Consider the following 20,605-nt stretch of genomic DNA (forward strand, 5'->3'; position numbering starts at 1 on the left):
ATAAAGTGTATTATAGAGCTTTGTCTGTTTAAATGACAGGTATATTAGTAAATGTAAAATAGCTTCTCTTCCAAACAAGCTAGAGATGACAGCCTACTGAACTAACATCCAGGAATAATACATTTGTTTTTAACAAGGCTTCATTCTTCAATGCATTGTTATCATTATTCGATTTCTAGCGGCTTTTATTTTGAAGTGAGGTGTTTCCGGTGGGCGTGGCGCAACGTCTCCGCTCGCTCTGCTGCCATTTTAGTGCGCGGTGAGAGGCGAGCGGCCGCACAAGTAAACAATGCTGCAATAATCACGGCCTGCGCTTAGTTTATTTGTGTTAGTTGAGCAGTCGACGTTCCTTTACTCGGATCGCACTCATATTCCATCATGGCCACCGAAAATCCACCGGACCAGGTAAAGTAAAGACATATGTGAGGTGTTTGAGATCAAGTGCTCGTGTTTGCGGCCTAACTGTAGAGAGCGCTCCTGAAGCAGACTGTTGTGTGGATGTTTACAGCACGTTTAGCACAGGATGCATCGAGTGTTTGTGCAGCATTACTGTAATAAGAGAAATTGTGGAGGTAGTAGAACAGAGAAAGGTGGTCGTAATGCTGTTTCTCCGGTGAATGGCGATGACTGCAGCTCAACACCACGATGCCTTTGTGTGTTACACTCACTCAGGGTTAGCTGTTTACTGATATCACGATATATGCTGAGTGAACACTACTTTCATCAGTATTTTAAGATAAGTGTGAAAATGTGCGCTATAAAGGCAGCTCATGACCTTTTTGAAGTGCAACAATTGTATTTCAGCTAGGAGCTTTGTTGTTAAACATGTTTTTGGTGGTTTTAAAGCCTCCTTTTTTTATTACACCAACCTGGTTTATAGTTTTATATCCTTAGTAGAGATTCAAAGACGTGAGATATTTACAACACTTCATGGCAAAGATTGAGAACCATTGATTTAGTAGTTATATGTCCAAAATATGAATAAGTCCTCATTTCTCCAGTGTCACCTGTTGCTCTGTTTCCCTCATCAGGCGGCTGAGTACATCCCAGAGAAGGTGAAGAAAGCAGAGAAGAAGTTGGAAGAAAATCCATATGACCTCGACGCTTGGAGCATACTGATTCGTGAAGCACAGGTTTAGTGACACAGGGTTGCATTCTTTCTCACCCGGGGTAACGTGGGAGGGAACGGGGGTCTCTGACGGCACATCTGCTGCTGTTTCATGTAAACGGTCTTTGGGACGTACCCTTATGATTCTGTATGTAAATGAATTTTACTTCTTTTAGAATCAACCCATAGACAAAGCAAGGAAGACCTATGAGCGACTTGTCGCCCAGTTTCCCAGTTCGGGCAGATTCTGGAAGCTATACATTGAAGCTGAGGTTACTCTTTATTTTAATTAAATAATTTTTCTTATCTGTGCATGACAATGCTTCTTCCCCATTTTGATCAACAATGTGATATTCACACAACACCAGCAATGCACAATAACCGCAGGGAGTCCAGGGAAACTCATAGCTTGTATCATTAGGAGTCATTCTTTTCCTTATACTTTTCAGTTTTATGAGGTGATATTGTTGCATGTTTTATCTGCAACAGCATTAAAACAATTTTAATGGTATTGGAGTGCTTTAGCCTTTATTACTTGTGTCAATTTCTTGCCTCCTGTGTCATTTCTTTGACGGTGTTGTGGTTTTTCAAATTAATTATTCAAGATTTTGTCCATATAGTCCCTCGTTCCGTTTTATTCATGCGAGTTGTAGTCTAGCATGCACACTAGCTCTCACATTAACTAGTTTGTCTAAATCCTGAGGCAAATTATGTGGTATTTTGCAAGTTCACACTCGCCACTACAAAATGCAACACCTCGGTCACATACTCTTACATTTCAAGGTGTTTCTTTAAGGGAATATGGAAAAAAAGCATTAAACGTTTCATATGTAGGTGCGCGGTTTAGGAACAGATTAATTAATGTAATGGTAAGTATGTTACATGTAACATTTAGGTGCACACATTTAATTCAACTAACTTCTGCAGTCACTTACATTTGTGTATATTTTTATAGAATTAGTTTTTTTCCCATTAAATTGGCAAATAAAATTTTTTCCTCTGGGTTTAAATGAAGTAATGCCACAAAGAAAGCTAAATGTGTAACTATTTTTTTTATATACTCTTACAAATTCTTGGTGGAGGGTAGTTGTAATGCTTTTATCTGCCTAGTTGATTGTTACAGTTGACCTTTGCCCCACTGTAAAACATGGATCTATACTACCTTTGCAAATTTTGCCATCCACCATTCTTTCAAATAAGCTTTTGCTCTTTCCTAATATAAAGATATGAAGGAAATTACCTAAAAATGTTTCATTTATAGCAGTGAAACAGAAAGGGTTTCTCATTTTCCAATCCAAAACCGTCAAGCTTCATTCCCAAAGAAATGCGTCTAATATCAGTAAAAGAACCTACATTTGCTTCAAGATTAATTAATGTTACTAACTTGATGTCATTTTTAGTTTCAACAGTTTGCAGTAATATTGTGAATGCATTTTAGAAAGGTTTCAGACAATCCTGTTCAATTACTCTTATCACTTGTAATTACTTCTAAATAATTATTTTCTTTTGAGTTGAGGTGTTTGCGGCAATTTTGATTTGCAGTCTGAACCGTTTTTAATCGTGAAGGTAAAATGTAAAATAGATCTTAGTGAAGGGGCAGTTAGGATTGTATTCCCAATAGCACGTCCACACAATTCTCTCTCCAAATAGAGACCTCACCATGGATAGTGTGTCCAAATAATTGGAGAGCTGTGTTTAATATAAAATATATATATATAGTAATATTGGATTTCTTAATTTCAAATCCCCAATTGTGACCCCCCCTTGCAAATCATAAACCAATTTTTGCTGTTATCACTTGGGTTTAACTTTGAAAGGGTCTGAAAAATCTGTTTAATGTGATTGTGTACTCAATTGAAGTAGCATTCACCTTATTTTGCAACTTGAATGTGCAAGCCTTCAGATTTACTAGGCACTATAGGTAAATAACAAAGTGCTGTAAACAGTAAAAGTGCTACAAACCAGTGTGTTTATGATTGTCATAATGAATTAAAACAAGAAATACCCGTTTGCAGTAGCAAGCAACATAACGGACTGTATTGGTACAGCTAAAATAACGGAGAGCACCGGAAGCCTCGCGCATTCAAGCACTTTCTCACTGCGCTGAAGTTAAAAATAAGGTGGATATTAGAACAATCAAGGACCAATCACTTAGGTGTTTATGCACTCATCTGGATCAGATTACTTGCAGTATGATTGAGTATTTCTAATCATGAAAATAATTGCTATTTGATTATAATTTGCTTCTCTACTTTGTCAAAAGTTTTTTTTCTTTTACCCCTACTGTAATAAAATGCACTGTAACAAGTTTGGCTTGTTGTAATGTGCGTTGTAATTTCTGTGTGTGTGCATGTGTGCGTCTGTCCGAGGCATGGAGACGGCAGTCCTGCAGTGATCATGCCACAGAGCCATTCTGCCTCAGTACCAGTATTTTTCACACTGTGTCATGCTGAGTTTTGATTTCGTTTGGAGCTTTTAAGTATGTCAGGCTGTCACCATTTGCCCTGGAGCACAGACACACTGCCTGTTACAGTTGATCTCAGCGATATTAATGTGAATTAACATTATGAAGGACCACAGAGGTGATCTGAAATGGCCTTTGGGGTAGTTAACCATGAAATGAAAACTTTGTCATTATTTGCTCAACCTCATGTTATTCTGAACCTGTATGACGTTCCTCTGTGGAACAAAATAGACAAAATCTTTTTGTTTTGCCTGTCCAATGAAAGTGAATGGGGACCAGTGTAGTTTTGGATCCTGTTAACTTGCATTGTATGGAGGGAAAACAGTTGAATATTATTCCTTTTATGTTCTACAGTAGAAAGTAAGGTGACAGCATGAGGGTGAGTAAATGAAAAAGATTTTAGTGATGACAGGCATATTATCTAATGTTATTAATTTACCGTTTTCTGTTTACAAAGTTTTTTTTTTCTTCTAATGTTGCTACACTAGAATGCGGTACAGTACACTTGCACAATTAAGAATTAACAATTCATTCAGCTAAAAAAAATAAATAAATCTGCCATTGTTGTTGTCAGTGAAAATGCTTCAGTCCCTGATGGCCTGTTTGATAACGGGCAACCGTTTTTTGGTAGTCTATTTAAAAAGAAAATGGCCCAACAGGATAGTTACACAATCCTACAGAGCTTCTGTTCCTCTGAAACATTTAGTGAAATCATTCGGAGAAAATTGCAAATGTATGGCATCTGCTCTAAGATTCAAACATCTGGTTTCAGGTAGTCTTTGTATATCCGCTTCACTCTTGCGAGTTCTCACTCATGTGGTTTTATACTACCATACCACAGCTCTCCAAAAGATTTCACTAAATGTTTAAAATCAGTTCTCATCATTTTACACACAATTTGAGTACATGAGAGAATTTTCATATTAACTGCTGTTTGTCTTTAGGAATGCATTTGTATTTTATCAGAATACTGAAACTTGCGCAAGTTCATGACTCTTATTTTGAGTTTTAGGCCGCTTATCTGAATCACTTGCCCTATCAGTTTGCAATTAAATCATGCATCCCATAAATGTAAACATCTGGATTTTTTATCATTATTTTACTGAATGACCAGAAATAGGCTTAAAAACATTTCTTGGAATAGAGTGAGGACTAAAAACAAACGTTTTGCACTGTAAAGCATGATTATGAATTCATAGCCATGCAAGGCCATTTCCGCACAGTATTACAAAATTGTGACTTATTTCACAATTGAGACTTTTATTCTAGCAATTCTGGGGAAAAGTCAGAATTGTGAGATATAAACTGAGAATTCTGACTTTTTCCTCAACATTCTAAATTTGCATCTCGCAATTGTTTTTTTCTGCTACTAGAAACAAATTGTAAAAATATAATTGCAACTTTTTATTTCACAATTATTTTCTTACAAGTTTTCTCGCAATTGGGTTTTTCTTACAATACTGACTTTTCTTCTCAGACATGCAAGTTTATTTTTATTTCTGAAAAATAAGTCAAAAATTGCATGATGTTAGTTTATAACTCACAATCTTTTATAAACTCAGAATTGTGAGTTCAGTTGCAGTTACCTTTTTTTATTTTGTTATATCCCATCCCGACAGCTTTTATAACTGTCATTGCACTTGTGGCAGCTTTGGGGGAAATTACAGTTTAATGAAAAATTATATTTATTCTGACACACAAAAAGTTATTTATTTATATTTGTGTCATGCCAGCAGAGATAAATCCTTATTGTTGAGCCTTGAAGTTTTATTTCTGTGTATGATGTAGTGGCGAAAAATGATTTAAGAAATATTCTTGTTTTTTTTAATACACAGTATTGCAACGTTTTTGCTGTTTATTGTTGGCTCTTATTCAAAGCAAAGAATTTATTTGAGGTTTAAATGTAACTACTAAAATGATTAAATGTTGATATGTAACCTGTGATAATCCTTTTTTTTTTTGGCTTGTTGGATTTTGAATAAGAGAAATAAACTTGAGTAAACCTGTATTGTAAGTTATCGTCATCATTTGAGCATGATATTTTATGACACATTCCCAACTCCATAGTACTTGTTTTTACTTACTGAGCCAAAAACAATAGCTTTGTAAAAGCTTCAGATGCAGCTCATAGGGTTAATGCTTTTTCAGGACTATGCACTCCAAAAATGTATATTTTTACTAACACATAATTCCCAATACACATCACAACATTGGTTGCTTTGTGGCCTGTCTACACACACATGAAATCAAGCTCTAGTGAAACAACATGTGACTATATGCAGCATCACATGCTTTTAATAAACGGAGTTATATGCGCAATATTATGCAGAGTTGTGTGAATGTCACATTGTTGACGTTAAAGGGTTTGTGTGTGAAGCAACTCAGTCTTGCTGCAGACCATCACTTTTTAATAATATTGGTTTTCAAATGTGTCCACAGATCAAGGCTAAAAACTATGACAAGGTTGAAAAGGTAAGCGTTTGTTATCGCATGAAACCACATGTCGAATTTATTGATCGTGTGATATTACTCTTGATTGTTGTGACAGACAAGTTCACAGGTGTGAGACCATAAAAGCTGAGCTTTATCTAGGTCACCACTTTAGACCCTCAAAAGCTCAGAGTAAACACCAAGATGTTGTAATCAAGTAAAATAACACCCTGCTTGACTAGAAATATCCTGTTTGCTCTTCTAAATCCAGCAATCAGACATTATAAAATGAGGAAAGGCACATTACAGATTTGATTCTTTGTTGGATATATTGTCTTTTCTTTTTTTGGTCCCAGTTCAGTGAGCAATTCACTGTTAATGCATTTTAGCATCAAGTCATACGGGGTCAATTTTGAGTCACATACCTCACATGACCCTTTTGTTTCTGAAAACTGTAACACATAAGTACCATGGTGCTACTGTGGTTTTTAGGACATGGTATCCTTTGCATTACTTTAGATTGCCATGCAAATGCCATGATATATGAATGTTAATCATCCAGGATTATATTGAAGTGCAATGATCGATGTAAGCAGCATAATTATACCTTTAGTATAATTTTGCACCATAATCTAGAATTTGTTGACTCTGTGTTTGTATTTGTCTCTATCATGATTATGCAATCCTAAATCTGTATGATGGTGCTATCACAGTAATATTTTGTTAAAGGATTACCGTAATTAAGTGTATGTGCATGAGTCAGTACTGTATGTGCGGTGTCTTGTGTGTCAGACGGGGTTGTTCACTGTTCAATCTCTTTCTCAGTTATTTCAGAGGTGCTTAATGAAGGTTCTGCACATTGACCTGTGGAAGTGTTACCTCTCATATGTACGGGAAACCAAAGGGAAACTGCCCAGCTATAAGTATGTGATACAGTTGTGTTTATATGGCTTTAAAGAAGTGATCAAATGACTTTAAGAAAGTGATTGATTATACAGTAATGTGTGACCCTGGACCACAAAACTAGTCATAAGTGTCAATTTGTCACCCGAAAGCTGAAAAAATAAGCTTTCCATTGATGTATGGTTTGTTATGATAGGACAATATTTGACTGAGATACAACTATTTGAAAATCTGGAATCTGAGGGTGCAAAAAATTCTAAATATTGAGAAAATCGCCTTTAAAGTTGTCCAAGTTAAGTTCTTAGCAATGCATATTACTAATTAAAAATTAAGTTTTGATATATTTACGGTAGGAAATTCACAAAATATCTTCATGGAACATGATCTTTATTTAATATCCTAATGATTTTTGGCATAAAAGAAAAATCAATAATTTTGACCCATACAATGTATTTTTGGCTATTGCTACAAATATACCCCAGCGACTTAAGACTGGTTTTGTGGTCCAGGGTCACATATACAGAGGGGTCAAAAAGCTCTGAGAACACAATTCAATCTGGGATTCAAAATCTAGAAGAAATTACTTTAATGCTTAAAAAATAAAACAGAGGCTGATGAATGAATCAGGAAAAAATCAGATTCTGGATTATAATTAGTTTGCTTATCAAATAGGTCAATTTTTGACAATGACTATGCAAAATATCATGTCTAGTTTTAGTTTGGAAACACTAGATGCTCTTTGAAACTTTCTCAAATAATGCTGGATAACATTAATATCAAGTTTTGTCATTAAAGTAAAAGAGGGATAATACTTAATAACCAAATTGATTCTCACTGTTATGCTGATAATATACACTAGTCAATATTTGAAGTGGATCAAAACCTTTCATCAAAGTTGTCCTAAAACCAAAATGTGTTCTTGTCTTAGGACAACTTTGAACTGTAGTTTGTATGAGGGGGGGATAAAAACTTAAGTTAGAAGAATGCAAGAATGCAAGGACCTGAATTTTTCTTTTCTTTTTCTTTTTTTTTACTGATTTTTACTTGACTAATTTTAAAACCTTTTTTGATGCTGGTTTTATCACTACTTAAAACGGACATCACTTGGTCACTCTTGTGCATTGTTAGTTGTATGTTTTCTTGTTGCACATACTTAAAAAGTGGCTTTAAATACTCACAATGTGCTGTTCTTTGGCAGGGAAAAGATGGCACAGGCTTATGATTTTGCCTTGGATAAGATTGGGATGGAGATTATGTCCTATCAGGTGATTGTTTTGACAGTTCGTTCTACCCTAAATTATTCTATACCATCATGGATATTAACTCAAAACTCTTCTCCTTCTGTTAGATTTGGGTGGATTACATCAATTTCCTCAAAGGAGTGTAAGTGCACCATTTATATTTTCAAAACTCATTTCACGGTCATTAAAGAAGTTGATAAGGCATTTAAAGGGCTCTCTATGCATCTCTAGAGAGGCTGTGGGGTCATACGCTGAGAACCAGCGCATCACAGCCGTCAGACGTGTTTATCAGAGAGGCTGCGTCAACCCCATGGTTAACATTGAGCAGCTCTGGAGGGACTACAGCAAATATGAAGAGGTGAGTACAGTGACAATTAATGGATCTGTTATTTTGGTTCAGGATACTCAGCAAGAATTCAGATTTGTCAGGAGAAATCTTCAGCTTTCTATTGTTAATTTGGTTGTAATGTGCACGTACTGTCTTTAGTTTGTCATAAATAGCTTTTGTTCCATTATAAAGGGCATAAACGTGCACTTGGCCAAAAAGATGATTGAAGACCGGAGCAGAGACTACATGAACGCCAGGAGAGTCGCCAAGGTGAGTTCTGCACGGGTGAAAGTGTATGATGGGATACAGCAACAGGGTTTTATATGTGCAAAAAAAGCTCAAGAATAAAGTATGATTTGTATAAATCTCTCACAATCGCATCTGCATATCTTCTTGTCATGTTCCTCTGTTATTATTTCTCTGTGCTGATGGTGTGATTGTACTCTCGTTCAGGAGTATGAGACAGTGATGAAGGGTTTGGACCGGAACGCCCCCTCAGTGCCGCCCCAGAACTCCCCACAGGAGGCCCAGCAGGTGGAGATGTGGAAGAAATACATCCAATGGGAAAAGAGCAACCCACTGCGTACCGAAGATCAGACCCTCATCACCAAGAGAGGTGATTTACAGGAAGATTCATAAATTATGAGCTGCAGGTTTTGGCAATCGATTATCTGCTGTTTTAGTCCCGTGTAGAGCATCTCTTTATTTTACAACACCAATCATTTTAGAGCAGCTTAACAGAAAATCAAGATGTTGATGTTTATATAATCTTAATATCGTCATGCCGTATTTTAGAATTTAACAGATTAGAGCTGGACATTAATATAGTTTACATTTTGCAAACATGCATTTGAGTTTTGCTATATGTTATATATTGGCCTGTGCAAGTATAACATACTTATTTTTAAATGGAGTAAGTTTACATTTTGCAACAATATAAACATAAATGTACTGAAGTGCATTGCAAACACAGTCTAAAATCTTCTCTGGTGGAGTTTAGTGATGGATGGAGAAGTTTGTTGTTAAATCAGGCCATTTTCTGTACCTAATTATTTTATTTGTCGCTTGCAGTGATGTTCGCCTATGAGCAGTGCCTTCTGGTGCTCGGCCATCACCCGGACGTCTGGTACGAAGCTGCCCAGTATCTGGAACAGTCCAGCAAACTACTGGCAGAAAAAGGGGTGGGTTTGCAAATCATTTTATATAAACACCGTTTTACCGCTGGTTACACAATTGTTTCTCTTTGGTTGCATTTAGTTGCTTAGGTGTTGTTGCATTTTGATCTTATTGCTCTCATGATCTCCTCATTCAGGACATGAACAATGCCAAGCTGTTCAGTGATGAGGCAGCTAACATCTACGAGCGTGCCATAGGAACTCTACTCAAGAAGAACATGCTGCTGTACTTCTCTTTTGCAGATTATGAAGAGGTAAGATCTCTGGATGACCTGAGCTGTTATTACCTATAAAAGGGCCTATTCTACACTACTGCTGCATTTTAAGGTCGCCCATGAAGTCTGCTTATGTTAGTCAAGGTCTCTTGCACCAAAAAGAGTCAGAATTGAGTTTTATTTTCCACTTATATTCTGTTGTCTTACCTTTACAATTAAATAGGCTGTTTTGCGACTCTATCTTTAAGACTTCTAAATGTAAATGACCTCTTTTTTAATTGCATTTGTAAGAATGGTTCACTCATGCATGATGGGCAGGTTTCTTAGTATTGAATATGTGGATGTTAATCTATGCTTGTGACCAGTGTTACTTTACTATCACTAAAATACAATTATAGCTTTTATTAATATTTAGAATTTTATATTTACTGTTTTCATTTTAATTTGACGTTTTTAGTCATTTTATTGTATATTTGACATTTTTATACGTTTAGTTGTTTTTTGGTTTGACTACTAGCTGAATGTTTTTTTTTTTTAAATATGTAGTTTTATTTTTAGTTAACTATAATAACCCTGGGGTCTGAGCAAAAGAGTCCTGTCCCCTGTAATCTGACAATTTGACCTTTGTCTATTTATATTTTTAACCTGTGTTTCTCAGAGTCGCATGAAGCACGAGAAAGTTCATAGTATATACAACCGCCTCCTGGCCATAGAAGAAATCGACCCTACATTGGTGAGTTCAGCTCTCTTTGGAGACAAATGCCTGCGATGGACACATAATAATAAAATTGCTGCTCTGGAGTAAAACCTGCTAGTGTGTCTGATTTCTGTGTGATTCAAGAAATTATTTAGTATCAGTTCCTCTCCAGTAATCACAGTCGACCAGAAATGTCTGGGAAATTCCTTGTTTTCACTGTAAATAAAGAGAGACTGACCTTTTGATGCTCTTGAATTGTTCAGGTCTATATCCAGTACATGAAATTTGCCAGAAGAGCTGAAGGCATCAAGTCTGGCCGCTCCATCTTTAAGAAGGCCAGAGAGGATCTTCGCACGCGGCATCATGTGTACGTAACTGCTGCTCTCATGGAGTACTACTGCAGCAAGGTAACTTCATCACCACACGTCTCTTATATAGACACTACCATTCCAACAGTTTCAAGTTTCAAAAAGTCTCTTATGCATTTAATTAAAATCCAGTAAAACTGTAATTTTGTGAAATATTATTATAATTTAAAATGTTTTTTTTATTTGAATGTGTTTTAAAATATAATTTATCAATGTAGTGATCAAAGCTGAATTTTCAGCATCATTACTCCAGTCCTCAGAGTCGCATGATCCTTTAGAAATCATCATCATCATCATCATATGCTGATTTGCCGGTTGATATTTTTGGAGAAACCATGTTTAAAAAAAAATTTCATAATGTGACGTTTTACTTTATGCCCCTCAGATATCTAAAGGACGTTTGATTGTTTATGCATTTTAAATAAATGTATATCCAACATAAAATGAGTAACTGAATGACTTTTCCTTTGCCGACAGGACAAATCTGTGGCCTTTAAGATATTTGAGCTTGGACTGAAGAAGTACGGTGACATTCCTGAATACATTTTGGCTTACATCGATTACCTCTCTCACTTAAACGGTAAGAAAGCGATTCCCTCCATCCACACTTTTGGTAAATCCATGTCCTTTTAATCTGCTGCCAAACAATCGGTGATATTTATTACACCTGTACTGCCCTGTCACATTTCATCCAGCCTCTATCACATTGGGTGAAGCACTGCAGAAAACCGATTTCAGCCCAAGCATTGAGAGATTGCGTATCGTTGACATGTCCTCGAGATGGCTGTTTATTTACACGCGCAGATGATGATATCTGACACATGAGCGCTTATCAGACCAAACAAACCATCCATCTCCTTTAAAAAGCAGATAGCTAGGAGACTGTGTTTGCCATGCAGTAAACATTGGTCGTGTGGATCTTGTCGCTAGGCTATTACCAAAAAACAAGAGAAGTAAAAAGCCTGGCCAGGAAAGAGTTTTCAAAAATGACAATGAATTGAGTTGTTTGCCCTTCCCTCCATCACAGAGGACAACAACACCAGAGTCCTGTTTGAGAGGGTCCTGACGTCCGGCAGTCTTTCCCCTGAGAAATCTGGGTTAGTGGGATTTTATTGATTATTTTTCGCAAATATACCATCTGTTTCTTTTAATTTGCTCTTAAATATTGCTGACTATCTGCTAGGCTTTTCACACTTTATAATTGCTCAAATCTGAGTTATTTTAACCCTGGATTAACACTCGTCAACATTTAATGTTTCACACAAGCTACGTTTCAATGCAACTAAATAATCTGTTAGTAAATGAATTGATGGAAAACAGGTTGACTGAGCTCAATCCGAATTAAATTTGAATCAGATTGAAAGGAGTGGTGTAAACCTGAAATAATCTGATTGATAGGAAAAAATGAAGCAAGGAAATGGTTGAATCTGGCTTTTCCCAGTTGGATTCAAAAATACCTTGCGATACCATACCCAATGCTTTGATACGTACGTTTACATACATTTTACAATTTACAAGATGTGCAAACAAAAGTGAATCAAATTACGCATGATTAAATATTGACTAAATTATAAGTGTGAAATGTTGCATATAGTCAGTATAAAATGAAATATATTTTCTAGATGCATGTTATAGTTGTGAACAATTAATTTGTGCATGTTTAATTTTTAAATAACGCTTTGGCCTTATAATGTTTAATGTAAACCTTCTAACTTGATCTTCCAGCCCACATCTCAACATCCATTCAACAACCGATGTGTAGAACCAATCCCTGCCATACATCTTTTTTTAAACAATTTGTTCCACTTAGATGTACGCCACAATATAGAAGAAAACACCTGCCACTAATTCGGTTTCATTGCGACTTTAACCCAGGGTTAAATGTAATGTGAAAAGGATAATATTTCTGATGTTAACGTGATTTTGGTGTAACAGGGAAATCTGGGCACGTTTCTTGGCCTTTGAAAGCAACATTGGAGACTTGGCCAGTATCCTGAAGGTGGAGCGAAGGCGTTTCATGGCCTTTAAAGACGAGTATGAAGGAAAGGAGACTGCTCTGCTGGTGGACAGATACAAGTTCATGGATTTGTATCCCTGCTCCCCCAGCGAGCTCAAAGCCCTCGGCTACAAGGTACGACAGGAAATGGAATCATTCACAATCATTCTGTGCGCTTTTCTCTCAATGACACCATAAACACACAACAATAATGCCAGTGGAGATAAAACCGCATGCAGGAAAGCGACTGACCATAACAATATGAACATGTTTGTACCGTATGAAGTATAGCGACGCATATGGGGGTCTTAAATACATCAGTAATTTAAGTACAACAATCCTCTCATCATCTGAACATGTTGATTGGCAGGATGTGTCTCGTGCCAAATACGCAGCATTGCTCCCAGAGGCGGTGGTCACTCCTTCTACCCCTGCGATGAAAGACGAGGCTGACCGCAAACCCGAATATCCCAAACCTGACACCAGCCAGATGATCCCTTTCCAGCCCCGCCATCTGGCGCGTGAGTATCAGCACCTCGCATACATTTAACATTCAACTCCGAGACGCCTAGTTTGAGGATCCCTGGTCTAGATGGAAGCTTGATTCTGCCACAGTTAAAAAAAAAAATGAAAGAAGATAATTGTGACTTTGTATTAGAGCCCTGCATTTCAGCCCAAGCCTGACAGGCCCCCCCGACTTTTTTATGCCTCTAGCGCCGGGCTTTGGGCCAATTTTCACGTCATAGTTCAGACGCGGGCCGGACCTCGGGCCTGTTTTAGGTTTCTCCTTATTTTTATAATTTAGACATCCATCAATTAGTGATGAAAAAAATGTCCACTCTGGTGGAAACAGCATGAGACTGTGATTGTCAAGAGCGCTCGACGGTGTTTAGTGTCCCGCAGCAGAGAGCATGCCGTCAGCACAGCGGAAGACTTCTGCTTTCAAATGCACGCAATAGGCTAAAGCTTGCCGCAAAGCCCCAGCAAAAGTAATTACCATGAATGTGTCCAGGGGAAATAGTAAGGAGATATTCAAATTATTTAATCATTTTAATAAACTAGTGTTTTCTGAGTCCGTTTTGTAAGGATGAAGTTGCCGATCCTGACTTGCCATTTCCTCATTACATGCGCCTTTAGAGAGAAATGCATCTTTATGGTTTGATTATAATGAGTTTTTGTTTTCTATTTGTTTTATTTGGTTAAGTAGTAATTTAAAGCTTTCTATAGATATAGTTATCATGTCTGTGAGGCATGTATTCGCTGAGTTTCGGTTCATTTTTGTGAAGGTTTTCTTTATTTTATAAAAGCACAACGTTTTGTTGCTATTGTGAGTGCACACAAATAAAAGTAGACCCTTTACAGTTCCGAATGATGTATTACTCTTACCTTTTATGAGCAAAAATGACCGCGTATCCACTGAAAAAAAAATCCTGAATGTTCTGCAAAGCGTGCTTTTTCATCCACTCTCCACACAAACTATTGGATACAGCGTATATTTATCTAGGTTTAACGTTTAAACATGTTTATAAGCTTGAACTGTTTTATATCTATAGATTTTATTTTAGGCAAGTCGTGATGATTTGAGCAGGCTAAATTGATGAATCAGGCTATGATCAGCTTACTGTATGCTGCTGGCCGCTTGGTCGTTACTTAAAAAATAAATAAAAAACTTATGACGTACAAAAAATGCTCAAAGTTTTTCTAAATTAACTTAATAAAAAAACGAAACGAAATATAATTACCTTGCCATTATATACAAAACTGAGCTATTTTAATAGCTGAAACAGTAGTAGCCTATAAGCTGTTTTGGGAGAAGGGGAAAAAGTCGGGCTTGGGTCGGTAATTCTGGTATGATGTTGGACACAGGGCCGGGCTAGGGCCTGAGCATCTTGGGCCAGGGCCGGGCTAGGGCCTAAATTTGAGGCCTGTGCAGGGCTCTGCTTTGTATGTCCCTATTCTTACTTTTTCTTCTCGCAATTGAGTTTTTATTGCTATTCTGACATTCTTGCAATTGCAAGTTGTCTGATTTTACATTCTAATTTGATTTCTTAAAATCATGTTACATTTTGAAATTGACACTTTGTCTTGGATTTCCGAGTGTACATCCCACAATTCCGACTTGTTTTTCTTAGAATTCTGAGTTTATCTCTCGCAATTCTTAATTTTTTCTTAGAATTATGAGATTACATCCCACGTATCAGTTTTTTTTCTTAGAATTCTGATCCCCCCCCCCTGGAATTCCAAGTATACATCCACAATAATAATAAAAAAAAAATAAAGATAATTGCAACTGTTTATCTCAAAGTTTGACCTTTTCTTCTCAGATTTGTGATTTTTATGCATCACAATTCTTAGTTTCTATCTTGCAATTCATAATAAGTCATAAAAACATGTCAATAGATAATTCCCAGTTGCGCAGTTCTTACTTTGAGGTGATTGTGTGCATTGATAAGTTTGGTGACGTGTCCTCCTGACAGCTCCCGGCCTGCATCCTGTTCCTGGAGGAGTGTTTCCTGTCCCTCCCACTGCTGTCATCCTCATGAAGCTGCTGCCTCCTCCCAGCTGTTTTACCGTCAGTTCAACACCTCTTCTTCTTTTAAATGCTTTAGACTAAACTGTTGCATGTCAAATAAGATATCTTCGAGATATTTAAACATAGACTTCAAGACAGTGTGATCATGTGTGTGTGTTTTTGTTTTTAGGGTCCCTTTGTGCAGGTTGATGATCTGATGGAGTCTCTCAGAAGATGTGTATTACCAGAGAGTAAGTATCACAGAATATCATCGTATGATCTCCAATATCTCACTCCGTGCTTATTCCTCATTCATTCTCAGTACCGTAATACAGGGACGTCTGCTGTGCTAAACAGCAGTACAAGAAATATAACTACGAGTTATAAATGTTTCAAATTAAAATGATATACTTATCAAAAGTTTGGGGTCTGAAAGATTTGTCATTGTTGTTGAAAAAAATTAATATTTTTATCCAGCAGTGATGCATTAAATTTGTGTGAAAAGTGACAGTAAAGACATTTAGAATGTTAGTTTCTTTTTCAAATAAATACTTAAATACAGAAAAATATGAAGCAGCACAACTGTTTCTACTTTAATAATGAATTCTTGAGCAGCAAATCATATTAGAATGATTTCTGAAGGATCATGTGACACTAAAGACTAGAGTAATGATGCTGAAAATTCAGCTTTGCATCACAGGAGCAAATTGCATTTTTATATTTTTGAAGTAATATTTCACAATATTACTGAATTTTTGACCAATTAAATGCAGCCTTGATGAGCAGAAGACTTTTTGAAAACATTGGAAAATCTTACCAACAATTTTTTTGAAAAGTAGTAATATAATAATATTATATACTAATAAAATGCATTTTGTAATTATAGTAATGAGAATACAAAGTGGCTTAATTGTCATGAAAACTTCATTAGAGAAAGTTAATATATTTTGGTTCTTATTACTTTTGATAGATTCTCATTATTAGTAAAAATTGTTAGAGCTATTATTATTTAAAAAGAAAATATAATTAAAGAATAAAGGCAGTATATTACACATTTCACTGTTTTTAATTACATTTTTTGGCATTGAAGGGTGATTTAGATTTAATGTTTTAGGGTAAAATGTGATGTTTTGTGAGATTCACGTTCATGATCTATAATGCTTATGCTCTCGTTCTCTCTCTAGCGGTAGATGCTGCTATAGAGTTGATCACTGGAAAGCAGTTAGAGATGAGCAGCGAAGGAAACGGACCTGTAGAAAACCACGCTGTGGGAAACAAGTCCTTGAAACGGCCTAACGCTGATTCAGACGAGGAGGAAGACAAAGGATCGATCGCACCTCCCATCCACGACATCTATCGAGCGCGACAGCAGAAGAGGATCCGATGAGCCGACCGAAACACACACACACCTGAACAACACAGAGACAATTAAACCCACATCCAGACTCCAGCTTCCACCCTGGTTTACTGTGAAGCCTGCACTCCCACAGTGATCAGAAATCATCGCCCATTTCCATTTGGTTCAGTGCTTTCAAAGTTTCTTTTTAACAGTTTTATTTTTTAAAACTGGGTGGTTTATACTGTAAAAAGTTTTTATTCTTGTTTGCCTCATAGTTCTGAACTTGCCATGTGTAGAGTTGCTGGTGATGGAAGAGTTGAATTCATTTTGTAGTGAACTGAGGATCACACACAACTTGCTTCCAATAAAACAAAATGATAAAAGTGCTTGTTTTACGTCACTGTCCGGCAGTTTTAGAGCAGTGTTCCAGATAGATCAGTGATCTCTGAAACAAATGTCAGAGCATTTGTGCTTACCACTAGGATGCACTATAGTGCAGTAGATGTTTTTACACTACAGTAAGTACAGAACACATCAGTTTGACGACAACTGTAAGGACCTAGATGGGATTTTCACACAAATATCTCCAGGTCATATTTGACCTCCAAAACATTTAGCGTAAAGGGAAGTGGTGTGTGGCCAGGTATGGTGACCCATACTCAGAATTTGTGCTCTGCATTTAACCCATCCAAGTGCACACACAGTAGTGAACATACACCCGGAGCAGTGGGCAGCTAATGGAGCAGTTGGGGGTTCGGTGCCTTGCTCAAGGGTCTCACCTCAGTCGTGGTATTGAGGGTGGAGAGAGTGTTGGTTATTCACTCCCCCTACCTACAATCCCTGCCGGATCTGAGACTCGAACCCACGTCCTACAGGTTACAAGTAATACTCTCTATCCATTAGGCCACGACTGCCCTTGAATGCAAGCTGTTTTAGCACCGTTGCATTATAAAATTGCTTTCAGAACGTTCAAGCATCAATGAAGCATTCTTTCCCTTTCAAATTCTCAATTAGTTTTTTAAACTGAAAATGTGTAATTGTGGAATAAATAGTGTCATAAATCACAATAATATATATCTTATATAAATAGTAAAGTAAAAGTAAATTTTCTGGGAAGAAAAAAGGTGAAATTTCAGTGTTATTTGAGTATATTTGAAAGTTATAGTTTCTATCAATATTTTTACTGTTTTTATTTTTGTTCTCTATCCTTATTTAGACTTTTTATTAGACATGTTAGATGTCTATGTTTTTTATCAAATTTTATTTCATTTTCAAGCATCAAGTAACTGAATGAAAGCTGATCAAAAAATATAAAAAAAATAATAATAATAATTAAAACATATATAAATATAGTGTTGGCAAATGCTTGATCGCATCCAAAATAAAAGTTTTTGTTTACATGTATGTGTGCTGTGTATATTTATGTATTTATAAATACACACATATGCATGTATATATTTCAGGAAAAGTTTATGTATTTAATATATTTATTGAATATAAATTTAGACGTACATATTTTCGAAATACATACTGTATGTGTGTATACACAAAAAATATACACAAATATATTATGCAAACAAAAATTTTTTTTGGATGCGATTAGTCGCGGTTTGACAGCACTAATATATATATATATATATATATATATATATATATTTATATACAGTCATGGCCAAAAATATCAGCATATTCAGTTGTCAGACACGACTGGAACTTCAAACTGGCTTCTATGGTCAGATGAAACTAAAAAATGAACTTTTTAGCAGCAAACACTCAAGATGGGTTTGGTGAACACAGGGATAAAAAGTACCCCATGTGTACAATGAAATATACTGCTGTATTTTTGACGTTGTGGGCCTATATTTCTGCTGGAGGTCCTGGACGTCTTGTTTAGACATGGCATCATGGATTCTATCAAATACCAACAGATAAAAAATCAATAAGTGACTGACTCTGTTAGAAATCTTATAATGGACCATGTCTGGATCTTCCAACCGTACAATAATCCAAACACAAACCTCAGAAACCACACAAAAATGGGTCACTGAGCACAAAACCAAGCTTCTGCTGGCCATTCCAGTCCTCTGACCTGAACCCTGTAGAAAATGAGTGAGGTGAACTGAAGAGAAGAAGCACCGTCATGGAGCTGTGAATCTGAAGGATCTGGAGTGATTCTGGATGAAGTAGATCTCTGATCTCTTGTCAGGTGTTCTCTAACCTCATCAGGCATTATAGGAGAAAACTCAGAGCTGTTAAACTGGCAAATGAGGTTTCAAAAAGTATTGAATAAAAGGATGCCGTTAATTGTGGCCAATGTGTATTAGAGAATAACATTTATTTCATAATGATATTTCCCCCCATTTTAAATTCTTATTATCCAATGAAAGGTTAGATTTTTGTGAATTTTTAAAATAAAAGATCAAAAGGAGTAACACTGCAGATTAATTTTCACAGCCTTCTTTGATCATATTTACCAAGGGTGCCGATATTTTTGGCCATGACTGTATAATTATATATAGGTGCTGGTCATAAAATTAGAATATCATGAAAAAGTTGATTTATTTCAGTAATACCATTCAAAAAGTGAAACTTGTATATTAGATTCATTCATTACACACAGACTGATATATTTCAAATGTTTATTTCCTTTAATTTTAAAGATTATAACTGACAACTAATGAAAGTCCCAAATTCAGTATCTCAGAAAATTAGAATATCAATTAAGAGCAATGCAAAAAAAAAAGATTTTTAGAAATGTTGGCCAACTGAAAAGTATGAGCATGTACAGCACTCAATATTTAGCTGGGGTTCCTTTGGCCTGGATTACTGCAGCAATGCGGCGTGGCATGGAGTCGATCAGTCTGTGGCACTGCTCAGGTGTTATGAGAGCCCATGTTGCTCTGATAGTGGCCTTCAGCTCTTCTGAATTGTTGGGTCTGGCGTATTGCATCCTCCTCTTCACAATAGGTTTTCTATGGGGTTAAGGTCAGGCGAGTTTGCTGGCCAATCAAGAACAGGGATACCATGGTCCTTAAACCAGGTACTGGTAGCTTTTGGCAGTGTGTGCAGGTGCCAAGTCCTGTTGGAAAATGAAATCTGCATCTCCATAAAGTTGGTCAGCAGCAGGAAGCATGAAGTGCTCTAAAACTTCCTGGTAGACGGCTGCGTTGACCTTGGACCTCAGAAAACACAATGGACCAACACCAGCAGATGACATGGCACCCCAAACCATCAATGACTGTGGAAACTTTACACTGGACCTCAAGCAACGTGGATTATGTGCCTCTCCTCTCTTCCTCCAGACTCTGGGACCTTGATTTCCAAAGGAAATGCAAAATTTACTTTCATCAGAGAACATAACTTTGGACCACTCAGCAGCAGTCCAGTCAAGACGCTTCTGACGCTGTCTCTGGTTCAAGAGTGGCTTGACACAAGGAATGCGACAGCTGAAACCCATGTCTTGCATACGTCTGTGCTGGTGGTTCTTGAAGCACTGACTCCAGCTGCAGTCCACTCTTTGTGAATCTCCCCCACATGGGTTTTGTTTCACAATCCTCTCCAGTGTGCGGTTGTCCCTATTGCTTGTACACTTTTTTCTACTACATCTTGTCCTTCCCTTCGCCTCTCTATTAATATGCTTGGACACAGAGCTCTGTGAACAGCCAGCCTCTTTAGCAATGACCCTACAGAGCTAGACTGAGAGACCATTTAAAGGCTTTTGCAGGTGTTTTGAGTTAATTAGCTGATTAGAGTGTGGCACCAGGTGTCTTCAATATTGAACATTTTCACAATATTCTAATTTTCTGAGATACCGAATTTGGGACTTTCA

General features: G+C 36.8%; 1 protein-coding gene across 1 annotated transcript; it reads left to right on the top strand.

Moving 5' to 3' along the window:
- The first annotated feature begins 243 nt into the window (after positions 1-243).
- LOC306888075 (cleavage stimulation factor subunit 3-like) lies at positions 244-17,162 on the top strand. The gene is made up of 21 exons (XM_079446204.1): positions 244-405; positions 1,032-1,133; positions 1,285-1,380; positions 6,012-6,044; positions 6,828-6,925; positions 8,104-8,170; positions 8,254-8,288; positions 8,378-8,504; positions 8,667-8,744; positions 8,928-9,090; positions 9,546-9,655; positions 9,787-9,903; positions 10,523-10,597; positions 10,825-10,968; positions 11,407-11,509; positions 11,957-12,026; positions 12,865-13,060; positions 13,296-13,446; positions 15,403-15,497; positions 15,628-15,688; positions 16,622-17,162. Exons 1-21 carry the CDS (start codon positions 379-381, stop codon positions 16,822-16,824), a joined length of 2,151 nt encoding a protein of 716 aa, XP_079302330.1. The 5' UTR covers positions 244-378; the 3' UTR covers positions 16,825-17,162.
- Positions 17,163-20,605: the final 3,443 nt, after the last annotated feature.

The sequence above is a fragment of the Barbus barbus genome (assembly GCF_936440315.1).
Source record: "Barbus barbus genome assembly, chromosome: 22".
Classification (NCBI taxonomy): Eukaryota; Metazoa; Chordata; class Actinopteri; order Cypriniformes; family Cyprinidae; genus Barbus; species Barbus barbus.